We start from the raw sequence: 15,000 nt of genomic DNA on the forward strand, positions 1-15,000 counted from the left end.
GTGAGCTGAGCTGTGTCGCATGCATGTTATTCCTTTAATGTTCCTTTCACAAGATGGTCACAGGAACCATTTCCAGAATGTTTCTCTCAATATGAATTCCAGCTGACTGCTTGTAGGTCGAACACACACCGATCCAGAGAGGGAAGAACACTTCATTCACCTTGACAGCTTGTCGAACATGCTGACCAGCTTCATGGCTTCGTACTCCTTCTGCTCCTCAGTCATGCCCTCCATGGGGTCGGGCTGATCCTCCTCCACCACTCCTGTGACGGGGTTTATACTGGAGACAAAAGCCAGAGAGCATGAGGGATTGGACCGGGACTGTCCAGGTGTGTAGGAGGAGCGGTACTGACTGAGCCTTGGCTTCTCGATACTCTTCTGTCTCTGAGTCTTCGTCGTCAGAGTACATCCCGGGGTCTCGCCCCCCCCCCAGCAGCCCCCGGGCAGCCAGCAGGCCGGCAGCGTTTCCATATCCCGTGTACTTGATGAACCTGGAAACTAGACAGAGACAAAGACTTCAGTACTGTCCACACAGACAAGCAAGCAACAGGATTTAAAACAAAAGAGTATTAAACTTCGCCAAGGCCACGTTTGTCACCATGGAAACCAACGGATTACAAGGTTATGGATCACCTCCCCACTCCTTCCATCATCTGTCATAGTTGTTTGAATTGCTTCATGTTGTCACTGTTTGACACTGATGTACACACATTTGACAAGTTCTGTGTGACCCCCCCCCCCCCCGACCTTTGACCCCCGCGAACCAGGGTAATGACGTCACGTCCATTCAGTCGCTGCTATCTATTAGCATTGCAAGGTTCCTGTTCTTTTGTTTTACTTACACACTTGTTCAAGAAACATTTGTGAGAGTGAGTTGGCCTGTGATTGGCTGAGTGTGGAGAAGGGGGCGGAGCAGAGTTAGCCGAGTTCGCAGTGTGCTAGCAGACGGCTAACGGCGGCACACCGCGGGGCTCCAGCGAGTCGACAATGGAGGAAATATCTTCCCTCCCAGAGTCTAATGACTGATCCTCGATGATGACACGTCATTCCTGAACCGCTCAGGTGATTCAGGGTTAATAGTTTTTGTGAAAACTTTGTCAAATACAAACATACATACATACATACATACATACAGACAGACAGACAGACAGACAGACAGACAGACAGACAGACAGACAGACAGACAGACAGACAGACATACATACATACAAACATACATACATACATACATACATACATACATACAGACAGACAGACAGACAGACAGACAGACAGACAGACAGACAGACAGACAGACAGACAGACAGACAGACAGACAGACAGACAGACATACATACATACAAACATACATACATACATACATACATACATACATACATACATACATACACACATACATACCAATAAATAATACACCCCACCTCAACTTCTGTTGGCCAAGGTAAAGAACTCCCTCTCACTGGAGTTCAGTTGTCCTGCATTAGTTTCTTTAGTTGTTTTCTAATTTCTCACCACTTTCTTTGCAAAGAACAAAGAGGAACTCGGCGGCGCAGTCCTTCACGTTAGTGTCGATGTGCGTCATCAGTCGCACCAGTTTGTTCCTCAGAGCGTCGCCCACCTCAGGCCGGCTTTTCACGTCCCGCAGTGGAGGCAGGACCTGGAGACACACACAAATACACTGTAGAAAACTCGGGGTTGTTTTTACAGCTGAATGGCAGCAGCTGTGGCTCCAACAGAAAATCCTCCTACATCATTTTCTTCATTTACTGTGAACAAATGTATTGATACTGTTGATTTTATCGTGAAATAATGGAATTCATCCTACATGTAAATAAAGAAGGTTTAAGCCATTAAAACTAACATTTAACATTTAAATTTGACATGAAATTGCCATATATAACAAAGTTTGTGCCACAACATATTGAGGTTTTTTTACTTGAGCTTTAACAGTATAAATTAAAAACTACTTATTTATTCTGTAAAAAATCCCAGAAATTCCAGCGAATATTAATCTCCAGGCATTGTTCTCATACAAATGACAGTGAATCAATTTCTACTGTCAGTAATAAGTGCTAATTAAATAAATGCAAAAATCAGCATGTTACTTGATTTGTTATCAGCACGAACATTTAACTGTGAAAACTCGTATTGTCGTCAAGAAATAAATGCAAAACATTTGTTTACATTTTACAAGGCAAGGCCAGGCAAGGCAAATGTATTTATAGAGCAGCATTCAAATGCAAGGCAGTTCACAGAGCTTCACAAAGAAACTAAAGAAATACAGAAGTAAAGAAATACATTAAAGCTTTAGAAGAAATGAAAGAAAAGCTTTCAAACAAATAATGAAGAAAAGTATAATAAATAAGGTAAGAGATGTATTAACATAAGTTTAATACACACACACACACACACACACACACACACACACACACACACACACACACACACACACACACACACACACACACACACACACGTTTCCACTCATGAGATGTGTTGCTGATGTTTCTTGTTTTCTGTCATCGTTTGTTCAACTTTCAAAATCATGTTCTTCTTTTGTTGTTGTTTCTTTGTTCATTCATGTTCCTGCTTGAAAATCCTGTTACTGTGTAGTAGGGTTGTTCGGTATACCGGTACTGTATTGGTATTGTGCTACTGACACCTTTAAAATGATACGATACTGGGCCCGGCCGGTACCGGTACTTTTTCTTTTTGTAATTTGCACCGATGAGTCAGTGTCTCTGTGGGGGACGCGCTGGCGGGTGTGACAGGTCCTTTTGTGAACAAAAAAAAGAAAAAAAGTCTATTAATCTTACTATTAATGTTCTTTGTTCATAACATTTGATTCCATTATGAATTGCTCATACGTGCCGGTACTGGTTCTTGTTAATCTGTGCAGCTTGTTGAACAGGTGGACAAACGAAGGCACGTAGAGCTTCATATGAGCAGTTTGATTATTCGCTGATCTGTTGCTTATGCCTTGTGTCAGTAAATCGATTGCTCTGTATTTGTTGGTAATGCTTCAGGGTTTGGGTCGGGGGACACGCGCCCTGCTGTCTCATTCAATACATGGAGTGAAGGACGGCGCTGCGTGTCACTCCTCACTCCTCTCTCACTATCGGTTCCCCTGTTTAAGGTCATTATGGCACACCAGCAATATAAAGTTTATCAGGCAGGGCAGCAGTAGTTTACACTGTGTTAATGTGATTTTATATGTGTTGTATTGTTTTGTTGTTGAGTTCCTTGATGAGTTTAGGCTGGAGACGGCGCGGTCGCGCGGCCATATTGGACTGTAACTTTCCAGGTTTGCTATTTAGTTATCTGCTGTTTCATTAACTCTTCTACTGCAATATAAAGACGTATATCCTTAATGGTATCTGTGTCTCTGATACTGAGGTAATGACTGTACTGTTAATTGTCATTGTTACACATGAGTAAGTTTTCTATGTATTATGTGTATAATCATTCAATACATGGAGTGAAGGACAGAGCTGCGTGTGCGTTTTCCTCACTCCTCTCTCACAATTGTTTTCCCTGTTTAAGGGCACAACACAGGCCGCTCCTCTTTCTGACTTGTTTTAGATGATTTGGACAATCGACATCTAGGAATGTTTTAAGTCCTGATTTAAAAGAAGTGAGTGTGTCAGCAGTCTTCAGGTGTTCAGGAAGTTTGTTCCACAGGTGAGGAGGTAGGAACTAAAAGCTGCTTCACCTTGTTTCTTCTGACTGTAGGAACAGTGAGTCAACCTCTTCCTGATGACCTCAGAGGTCTGGAGCTTTGATCTTCTACAAGTCAATCTGAGATGAATGTTCTCCACCCTCAGTGTGATGGTGTAATGTGCTCCACCCTCAGTGTGGTGGTGTAATGTGCTCCACCCTCAGTGTGGTGGTGTATTGTGCTCCACCTTCAATGTGGTGGTGTAATGTGCTCCACCCTCAGTGTGATGGTGTAATGTGCTCCACCCTCAGTGTGGTGGTGTAATGTGCTCCATCCTCAGTGTGATGGTGTAATGTGCTCCACCCTCAGTGTGATGGTGTATTGTGCTCCACCTTCAGTGTGATGGTGTAATGTGCTCCACCCTCAGTGTGATGGTGTAATGTGCTCCACCCTCAGTGTGGTGGTGTAATGTGCTCCACCCTCAGTGTGATGGTGTAATGTGTGAACACGTTCCAGTGAAGATGAAAGCAGAAGAAGTTTCTCAGAATCTTGTTGCTCAGAAATCCTTTGATTCTTCAACATTGTTCAGACGGTAGGAAGCTGATGTGGTTCTTGTCTTAATGTGGCTGTAGAATTTCAGGGTGGAGTCCAGAACTCCACCCAGATTTCTGCCTGATTTGATGTCCTGAGTGACCTGGAGTCAAGATGAGCACTGACCTTTAACCTTTCCCCAAACTGCCCCTATTGGAGTGACAGCGCCCTGCCCGGCTGCAGCCTCCAATGGTGTGTGAATGTGTGTGTGAATGTGTGTGTGAATGTGTGTGTGAATGTGTGTGTGAATGGGTGAATGTGATGAGACATGTAAAGCACGTTGGGGTTGTCCATCCATCCATTTTCTGTTACTAATTCCTGAAGCATCCAGATTACTCTTTTTTAAAAGAGCTTTTAGGAAAAACAGCATGTGAAGAGAGCTGTGTACTCTGTGTACTCTGTGTAGTACCTCTGGAGCTGGACAGTGTAAAACATGTGTAAAAACCTGCAGAGGGTGGAGAGGGTGGAGGCTGCATGTTGTGGGTCTGAGCTGGAGAATAATGTGGGTTAGTGCTGCTCAGTCTAACAGGAGAACATCTGCCAGATTAGACAGAACATCTTTGGGTGGAGGCTCAGGGGTTCCAGTCGTAATGCCTGAGCTCCACCCACTGACGCTCATTTGATGGTGCAATAGGAGGGACATCATTCCAAGATGCATCTGAGAAGAGTTCAGGACGTCCTGATGGCGAGGGACTGTCTGTCTCAGTCTGTCCACCACACTAAACCAAGTTTGCTGAGAACCTCAGAGAAGAACCGTTGTCTGGCCCTTCCTAATTCTAGCTTCTACATGCCAAGCCTTTCTTTGGACATGTCCTAATGAAGGTGGAGCTGAGATTGTCTCCACCTGCACTCTGCTTCAGCATTATTCTGTTCAAAAAAGTGTGCAAGAGTATTCAAGTGTCATTTTTTTAGAGAAAAAAAAAGTTGAAAAATCGAGTTGTTTTTTGTAACTGAGTCGTTCCTTTACCGTGATTCAGTGTTTTATTAGCAGGATGAAACTGTTTACACATTTTCACTGTCATGGTTTGACAGTTTGTCACCAGAAAATCTACCCACATTGTTTCACTCAAAATCAACCAGATGTTGGGAACAAACATGCTCCAGGCTCTGACCTTTGACCTGAGGAACTTCCTGGTCTCCCTGTGGATGCGAGCGCTCTCAGTCAGCAGGTTCATTGACGGGAGAAGAGTCTCCTTCAGCCTCTGCCCCTGAGAGTCCAACACAAACAGCACACAGCCACTGAACAGACAGCTGCTGGGGATTTCCTTCTGACTGTGAGGCCAACAGGGAGGAGCTCATCAAGGCCGTTCACTCTTATGTGGATGGTATGCTTAAACCCAAACACAGGGGCTCCTTGCTCAGGGTCTGTCTTACCCGGTCAAGTCTTTTCTCCATGAAGTTCAGCAGCATGTTGACAGCGTCCATGTTGACCCCCACGTATTCAATGGATCCGTGCTGTACTTTAGGAATCAGCAGGACATCCAAACACGGCAGAGGAAAGTTGCCCAGTAAATTCACCGTGTGGCTGAGGAAGAGGAGGATGAAGAATTAGACCAAATGAAACCACAGACATCAAGTAAAGGTTCTCCAGTGAGAACTAGTTTGTTTATTTTCATGAGGTTTTTTTTGTCTCACAATAGTGAGACGGACTAAAGTATAATGATTTATCTGATGAGAGAAATTATCTTTGCTCTTAGTTTTTTAGTTGTGAGGGACTACCTGTGTCCTACCTGTGGAAATCTGACGTTTCTTCTTCTCCACCTGCACTGCTCATCACACAGTGTCGCAGTATGGCTCCTAAGTGTCTGTAATCTGCTGCCTCTTCCTACACACACACACACACACACACACACACACACACACACACACACACACACACACACACACACACACACACACACACACACACACACACACACACACACACACACACACACATGATGAATGAAAGTGTGATACACTCAAAATGTGTAATCCCTTTTATGTTAATGTAAACACAGTATATTATCAAGCTGTATTTTTAACAAAAACATTCTCTGAGTGAGATAAAACCCCTATAGTATTATTTTCACAGTTAGAGTAGTTCAATGCTCAGTTTACAAGGAAGAGGGAGAGCGGAACCAATGTTCTCAGGTTTTGTTTGCCAGGGTCCTCCTCGGTGTGGGTGTCCGCCCGCCTCCTCAGAAGAACTGTTGGGAAGGAAATAAACGGTTCGCGTCTCCAATCCTCTAAACATTTACCTGTGTTTTCCAGGGAGGCATTGAACCCAAAATCTCTTTGTTCTTGTGGTGACAAGCTTTGGGACCCGTAACAAAGCGTGTCTGAACATGTACAGAACGAATGACGCCGATCTCACCTCGTCCACCTTGCGTCTGTTTGTGTCAAAGGTGATGTTAAAGAGTATTTTGAGTGTCTCCATAGCGAGTTCAGTCTGCTGCCGGCTCAAGGGAGGCAGATCCTCTGGTGGGAGGTCTTCAAACTTTGCCCTGGCGGTCTCCAGCGTCCCAGGCCAACACAGACCCAGAGTGGCATCCAGCTGGTTACCTACACACAGAAGTGAGGCCGAGTCACCTGGTGTGCTCAATAATGTCCTTGGCTTCAGCGTCATTTGTTCTTGTCCTTGTACAACTTTAGAAAGCTTCGTTGTGGTCAGTACTATTGCCTCAAACGTTTTAGTGTGGAGTTTTCATGTGCTGTCTGTACTTCAGAGGTTTTTCCCTGGGTACTTCTTCACGCAATCCCACAATGACTATATATTGGCTATGGCTGAAGCCACGTTTACGCGTACCCAGGTTTTAAAATAAAAGCTGATATTTCCCCCTCTACGTTTAAAAAAATTTCTTCATTTACACAGACCCACATATCCACCTGGTTCAGAGCTGCTATGAGCAGCCAAACCTGTAGGGGGCAGTGTCACGAGAAGCATGAAGCCAATTAGAATCCTGGAAAAAAACACCACATCACGAATTGTGACGTAAATATCCGCCTCCCACCTTTAGATGCAACTGGAGACATAGAATTTATCCAGATCTCCACTGTTTTCAGGAATCATAGTTTTTGGTGAGTCGTCGCCGGTTGATGTGTAAATGTGCCCAAACGCAGAGAAATATCACAGTTCTTTTAAATACCCAGCTTCGTGTAAACGTGGCCTTAGAATGAGCTTGTGGTTCCTTGTGTGTCTCCCTGTAAAGGCTCGACAAACTGAGCCGTTCTGGGCCGTCATGGTCGTCAAAACCTTCCCACTGGTCACAGACGATCCTAAAGAATTGTTTTGGCAGACTGTACGAGCTGAATCTGCGCCAACTCGTCCTGACTATCATGTCACCGGGGCAACGCAAGAATGAAATGTCATAAGTGTGCGCTATCCATTCAGGAAAAATAAAGGCGCTAGACATGGACTGAAAGTCTGCCCTGGCGGTTTTCTTATTATTGGAGACAAATTCCAAAAAGAAGAGGAGAACATGGAAAGAGAGGGTGGGTCTGAGCGGGTACCCTGTACTTCACTGGACGGTCTCAGGCGGCCGAGAATCCCGCAGTTGGTGGGAGCCTTTTGTGTTGTAATGGACTAGTGACTTGTGCGTGATATATTCTTAGTCAAACCTCATATGTGATAGACTTCAAGACCTCATTCAGAATAAAAGGTGAATGGAAATGTGTTGGACACTACATCAGGTGAAGACACTGTTGACCTGGAAATGGATTCAACACCAGGAGCAACACACTGCATGACAAGAAGTCCAGTTACAGGCCAACAAGATCTCACAAGGACAAAAGACCTTCAAGACCAGTCCTGGAGGATCATATGTAATACAAGAAGATACCTAGGAGAGTGATGCCATGAAGCTCACGAGCCAGCTGCTCTCGGACATCCATTCTCAGCGCCGTCAGCAAGAAGGTCACACGCAGGTCAAAGAAACGTACCTGGACAGACAAGAGCATGGAAATATGGAACGTTGTTGAATATCAAACCTCCATGTTCATTTAACTCAGCAAAGAGGAATAACCCTCAGTTGTCTACCACAAGGACTGAAGACTTGGTTTGTCCTTGTCCTCATTCTTCTATGACACATTTCTGCTTTTACAGTTACATATACACAATTGCTCCTGAGATTCTTCTAAACTCTAATTTAGCTGTATCTCTTCACAAGCGTTTCAAATGCAGGAATAACATTTGATGATGACACCAATGGTACAAATCTCCAACAGTTCTGAGACCGCCTGAAGAGATGAAGCCCTGAAAGCCATTTCACCCTGAACGTCCCCAAAACGAAGCAATCACAAGCCTCAGGAGGTAGAAAAACGTCCCCAGATTATAAATCTGGGGATCCGGATCACAGCCAAGTCATTGTCTAATAAGTAAAGAAACACAGCCTGTCTGCTGAGCACATACTGAGAGGATGTCAATGTACTGTATAAAAGGACAGGATGCCAAAAGAACTAGAAATCGCTTAAACAAGTCATAAGAGCTGCTAAAGAATGTGTTACTGGTTGTTATGTTTAGGACCTGCTGGATCTTTGGAAGGCCTTCAAAGCCTCAACAGCCTGAAAGACATTTGGGTTCCTGGGGCCATGACCAAACTCAACAAGTACAACTGTAATGGGATTACATTTATCATCTATTTATTTTGTGTTCATACCTCGTGGTTCCAAGTGGAATCGTGGCATTGCTTCAGCCTCTTTGCCACACCTTCAATCAGCTGGAGATCTGCTGCTACCACCTGCCATCCATCCATCCATCCATCCATCCATCCATCCATCCATCCATCCATCCATCCATCCATCCATCCATCCATCCATCCATCCATTAGTCACATTTCATGGAGGATCAACAAACAAAGTTCTAAGTCAAAGAAGAGGAAGTCTGACCTGTCCGGTCTCACTGTGAAGCAGAATATTACTGATGGACTTAAGAGCCTCAACAATCACTTCTTGGTCGGGGTTTTCTGAAGGAGGCATCGATTCCTTTACAATCTCGCTCCATTCCTCTGCCGCCAGCCCAGCCTCTCCTCTGTCCTCTTCAAATAGGAAGACAAATAAGAGAAAAAGCAGCTCGCCGGACAGTCCCCTTCTAAATAACCTGATATTTTATTCATTAGGGTTTTTTATTATCTTTTTTTTTGAATGGACTGAATCCACATTGAAAATGTGCTGCTTGATCAAAACTTGAGAAATATCCATTAATCCATTCATCCATGGATGGGGGTTTCAAGATTATAGTCACAACTGGTTATGGTCCATAGTCCATCCATCCATCCTGCTTTGTCCATCTGGTGCCTCAGTGGCAGTACAGAGGAGCGAGAAGCTCAGGCATCTCCGTCCCCAGCAACTTCCTCCAGCACTTCTGAAGGGCTGAAGGGAGCCAGAGATATAATCTCTCCAGCGACTCCTGTGGCCATATTCAGGAGGCGTCTCAGAGTCCTCTCAGAGTCCTCTCAGGGTCCTCTCAGGGTCCTCTCAGGGTCCTCTCAGAGTCCTCTCAGAGTCCTCTCAGAGTCCTCTCAGAGTCCTCTCAGAGGCGTCTCAGGGTCCTCTCAGGGTCCTCTCAGGGTCCTCTCAGAGTCCTCTCAGGGTCCTCTCAGGGTCCTCTCAGAGTCCTCTCAGGGTCCTCTCAGAGGCGTCTCAGGGTCCTCTCAGGGTCCTCTCAGAGTCCTCTCAGAGTCCTCTCAGGGTCCTCTCAGGGTCCTCTCAGAGTCCTCTCAGGGTCCTCTCAGGGTCCTCTCAGAGACCTCTCAGGGTCCTCTCAGGGTCCTCTCAGGGTCCTCTCAGAGTCCTCTCAGGGTCCTCTCAGGGTCCTCTCAGAGACCTCTCAGGGTCCTCTCAGGGTCCTCTCAGGGTCCTCTCAGAGTCCTCTCAGGGCTCCTATCTTAGCCGAAAATTTCCTAGAAAGGAATCTTAGCTTAAAAGTGACTGAGGAAGTTTCCAAGAGCAACTCTTAACAAAGAGTTGACAGCAACTTTTATCTTGGTGAGGAGGAGCGGTCGACCCCGTTGCTCCGTATGATGCAGTCTGCTGAAAGCTGATTGGTTGTTAGAGAAAAGAAGACAGAATAAAGGCTCTGTGCTCCTCGTAATGAACGGAGAGTAAAATTAACCCATCAAATATTGAAAATGTGTCATCATGAAAATTATTTCATGTCTATTTTATAGAACTCCAAAAAAAATGTATTTCATTTGTACACAGCTTAAAATGATTGAACTTCACATGCCGATTATTATATTGATTAGATTAGGGTTGTTCGGTATACCGGTCCTGTATTGGTATCGCGGTACTATACTGGGCCCGGCCGGTACCGGTACCGCTGCAGCTCACCTATAGACAGGAATCACACTGTTATGATCACCCCTATCTCAGAGTTATTGCGTTGCTTCACTGTGGGAGAAATAAGCTTTTCCCTGATGAGGTCGACCACAAACATTATTCTTGTACGATCGCGCCGGTAGTGAGTCATTAATCGTTGTCAGTAAACACAGTGGTACCGCCAGGATACAGTTTCATAGTACGCACAGATAAAGCGGAGAGCATCTTTCCTTTCTCTTCATCTTTCCACCATCTTGTCTGTTTAAGACACTTTTAGGCTTTTTTAAAGTCCTCCTCACTACTTCTAGTGGTTTTCCACCTTAAGAGCTCTATTAGGGCTTAGGATGCTTTGTGAAGTACTTTTATCTTAGTAAGGGAAAATTCTAAGAAAAATCTTAAATTTCGAGGAATTCTAAGATTGTTTTTAAGAGTGACGTCACTAAGAGCAACTTTTAGCCTTTGGAGGCTTTGTGAATACGGGACCTGGGCTGTTCTGAGGCCTCCTCCTAGTTGGACGTGGAGTCAGTTGGTGGTGCCCTTTCCAGGACCTCACCCACTCGCTCCAAGAAGGCCGAACACTCTGAACTCCTGTTTGGTGCATAAGCACAAACAACAGTCAGAGTTTTCCTTCCTGCAACCTTAAGCCACAGGGAGGCGACCTTCTTGTCCACTGGGACAAACTCCAACTATGTGGCTGCCAGCCGGGGGGTTGTGAGTGAAACAGAAAATGGATGGACAGATGGACCTATATTCACGCTCTCTGCAAGCTGGTCTGGATGTGAAGGTTGATTTGGCAGGATTCTAGCGTGACTTTTGGATTTGGAATGTTGGGCGATTGGGTCGACTCTGGACTGTTCACAGGACTTACCTTGGCCCTCCAGCGGCTGGCTGTGAGGGGCTGTTGGAATACTGGACACAGAAATGCCAGCGTAGGAAGCGAGAGTGGACAAGGCCTGGTGGTTAATAAATGGATCCAAGCATTGTTGGTCTCTGGTCAGGATGCGGACAGTTTCTAGACAGGCCAGCAAACAGGACGGCTGCAAGTCTTTATTCAAGAAACTGATCACCAACTCCCCCAATCGCTGTATGACACAAAAAATTGATTGTATTACATGTGTATTCCTGGAAGCACAAATAGAATGCAAATATTTCTTAATAATGAGTTGTAGATGTGTCGGGTTTCCATGTTCTCCCTGTTGCTCAAGGGGGTTGGGAACTCTGGAGTCCTCCCACAACAATCACTTGGTAAGGTTTGGTAACTGGTGACTGTAAATCCTCAGTAGTTGTAAATGTGCATCAGCCCTGTTGTCAGCCTACCGAGAGGCTCGCTTTTCAAACCCACTGTGGAGACAGCTTCTCAAGAAGATGAATGATGGATGGAAAAATTGATTTAGGGATTCTAAGCTTCTATTCTAATGTTCTAAGCAGTGACCAGTTACAGTGAGTCAAACATGTAATGCTATAGAGTCTTTACAGGCATGGCAGTTTTCCTCTCTTACCCTCGTCAGTTCAGAGGCTGGATCTTGTTTAAAGTCACTAAACTGCCTCCAGGTGAGACTGAAGCCTTGAGCTAAAACATGTTCTTCAGCTCATTCTTATTAAGTTTGTATTTGTACTGCAAAATCAGTGCAATAACACATTTAAAGAAGAAAAGCGCGAACATTATTAGGCTTTAAGAAATGATACTTTTCAGCCTTTCTTTGAGCTGCAGGTAGCTGTGTGTGTTTTAGTTTATCTTCTAAACTGACATAAGCCCACACATTATCTTGGATAAAGCCCCATTACACTCAAAAGTACACATCATTTATTTGAATGAACATATACAGTATTATATAAAATCAAATTCTGATTTCATAATCCATCAGGGAGGCGTTTCAGGGCAATAAAGACACAAACAGGCAGACTAAAAAAACCTTTCTACCCCAGAGCTGTTGTTGCCCTGAACGCTTCAAACTCCAACAACCCCTGAACTGCCGTTTTACCCCCTCTGTCTTGTAAATACCCCCAGTTTTTTAAAGTTTTTATGTATACACCTTTCTATTTATTCTTGCAGTTTTATAGATTTTTGTTGTTTTTATGACATTTGCACTAATTATCTTCGCACTTTCTGTTGTTTGCACTGTTAATGAGAGCTGCTATTTTAATTTTGTTGTGCTTCAAGGAACAATGACAATGAAGGTTTTCTGATTCTGAAGATACATTTTGTTTGGACTGACTCAACAATAACACAGCAAATAAACCAAGTACAGGCTCTTTAAACTGTTTTAGCCTATCCTGGAACTTAAAATAGTGTAAAGTATTTAAGTAGTTTCACATATTTCTTCTTGGTACTGTGTGTAAAATGTAACAACACTGTTCTGAAATGTTCTGGTAAAATACTGGCAGACTATGTGTGTGTGTGCATGTACACGAGACACAGATCTAAAAGAACAGACACGGCTTACAGTGTTTCCAATGATTTATGCCACAACTGTTGGATATTCAGAGGTATGTTTAGTCTTGATTTGACAGAAATTGCAGAGTTGACAGACCTTCCTGTCCTGCTCCTCTTGCTTTCTGAATGTGAAGCACTGGTTCATCTGCAGGAATCAAACAAACACAGAAGATCAGCCAGAGATGGAGGAAGCACAAAGATCCCCAGGCCACATGTTGGACCTGCTGACAGTGTCACTCAACAGAGAGGACACTCAGACAGGTTGATGCATACAATCATTTTATATGATAAACCGGTGAGGACAATTTCACAAGTAAGAGAGCCCAGATCACTTAAACAGTGAGCTCACATACACTAAAGGACTTTTGCACTACCTTTTTCTTTAAAACAAGTACACTTCACATGTTTCACAATTTGTGTGTGGGATACTGCAGATCGACTCGCACCTTAACTCTCATTCTCTCTTTCACCATGTACAGGATGTCAACAAAAGATTTTACTTATTAGTCCGAGCATAAAACTTTGCAGGAACCCTAGTAGAATGCAAGTAATGGTTGTTGTTGTTGTTGTTGTTGTTGTTGTTGTTGTTGTTGTTGTTGTTGTTGTTGTTGTTGTTGTTGTTGTTGTTGGGGCCCTAAATGTGCTCATCTGTGCAGTCATAGTGCCAACTTGTGGTATCAGCAATTTGCATTTTTTTGACACTCAAATGTGGTGACATGGACCTTGACACGTTGATGACGAGTCTGATGACCCTGTTGGGTTTATTACTAATTGGCTTCCCGAAGTTCTAGGAGGTACAACTTTTCTAACTCGGTTGATTGTTGAAGCGGCACATAGACTCCCTGGTCTTACTGGGAATTCCAACCCACCTCAGCCACCAACAGTCTTCATCATAAAGTTTCTCAACTTCCAAGATAAAGTCAGAGTAATGAGGGCAGTGAGAACCAAGGGAAAGGTGGTGTATGGTGTAAGTGATATTCTTCCCTGATCTGTCGGCTGAACTTCACCGTCGGAGGAGAAGATTTGATCCACTAAAAGAACCTAAAATACCTCAATCTCCACTACGCTCTCATACGCTTTGTCTACCTTGGTATCAAAATAACTCCATTGATAAAACAGCTCAGTATAATTAACTACGAGCCTATGCTGACTAAGATATCGAAAGACATCACTAGATGGTCAACCCTACCTCTTTCCATGATTGGACGAATAAACACATTCAAAATTAATATACTTTCCAAATTCCTATATCTTTTTCAGATTTAGCTCCCCCTCAAAACTTCTTCAAAAGAATACAAAAGTTAATCCTAAATTTTATTTGGAATAACCGGAAGCCCAGACTTAGACCCTCTCTTTTATATTTGCTATACGACAGAGGGGGATTACACCTTCCAAACCTTCAGCGGTACTATTGGGCTGAGCAAATGCGGGCAGCAATGTTTTGGTTGGCTGGAGAACATAAACCATCCTGGGTCCAGATTGGGCTCTCGTCTTCAAAGGGGGAACTCTCTCTGGATTCCCTTTTATACTCGGCTCCGGTTAAAAAGCTGAAGAGAAATGTAACTCATCCCTTTGTCATTAACACCATTAGTATCTGGTTTGAGGTGCATGAATATATCGGCGATACCACTGAGTTGTCCTGTTATGCGTCGATATGGAGAAACGTCAATTTTAGTCCAGCAAATAAAGACCTGGGATTTAAATTATGGTTTAATTAGGGTATACAGAAAATTATGGATCTATATGAAGATGGCAATCTAATGTCCTTCGAAGGGCTGAAGAAGAAATATGACATCCCACGGAATCACTTATTCAAATACTTGTAATTTAGAAGTTGTATTTATTCACATTTGAAGAACACGAAACAATAACCTTTTTCTGAACTTGAGAAATGTGCCACACAGAACTGCTTAGGGAAGGACTGGTCTCTCAAATGTACCGCATATCGGAAGAAAGTCATAAAGAGAATGCCGAGAGCACAAGACAGAAGTGGATGCAAGACCTGCAGGAGGATATATCA

At 43.9% G+C, this 15,000-nt stretch overlaps 1 protein-coding gene across 1 annotated transcript in view; it reads right to left on the reverse strand.

Annotated features, from left to right (window-relative positions):
• Positions 1–15,000, reverse strand: part of ric8a (RIC8 guanine nucleotide exchange factor A) — a 33,463-nt gene that overhangs the window by 3,918 nt on the left and 14,545 nt on the right. The window contains exons 2-13 of the mRNA XM_080474579.1: positions 13,078–13,125; positions 11,415–11,628; positions 9,116–9,264; positions 8,887–8,967; positions 8,071–8,170; positions 6,606–6,793; positions 5,980–6,074; positions 5,624–5,774; positions 5,362–5,457; positions 1,513–1,657; positions 354–498; positions 161–280 (exon numbers count right to left, since the gene is read on the reverse strand). Coding sequence (XP_080330705.1) covers positions 161–280; positions 354–498; positions 1,513–1,657; positions 5,362–5,457; positions 5,624–5,774; positions 5,980–6,074; positions 6,606–6,793; positions 8,071–8,170; positions 8,887–8,967; positions 9,116–9,264; positions 11,415–11,628; positions 13,078–13,125 — 1,532 coding nt within the window. The remainder of the gene's footprint in view (positions 1–160; positions 281–353; positions 499–1,512; positions 1,658–5,361; positions 5,458–5,623; positions 5,775–5,979; positions 6,075–6,605; positions 6,794–8,070; positions 8,171–8,886; positions 8,968–9,115; positions 9,265–11,414; positions 11,629–13,077; positions 13,126–15,000) is intronic.

This window comes from Lipophrys pholis (assembly GCF_963383615.2).
Source record: "Lipophrys pholis genome assembly, chromosome: 11".
NCBI lineage: Eukaryota > Metazoa > Chordata > Actinopteri > Blenniiformes > Blenniidae > Lipophrys > Lipophrys pholis.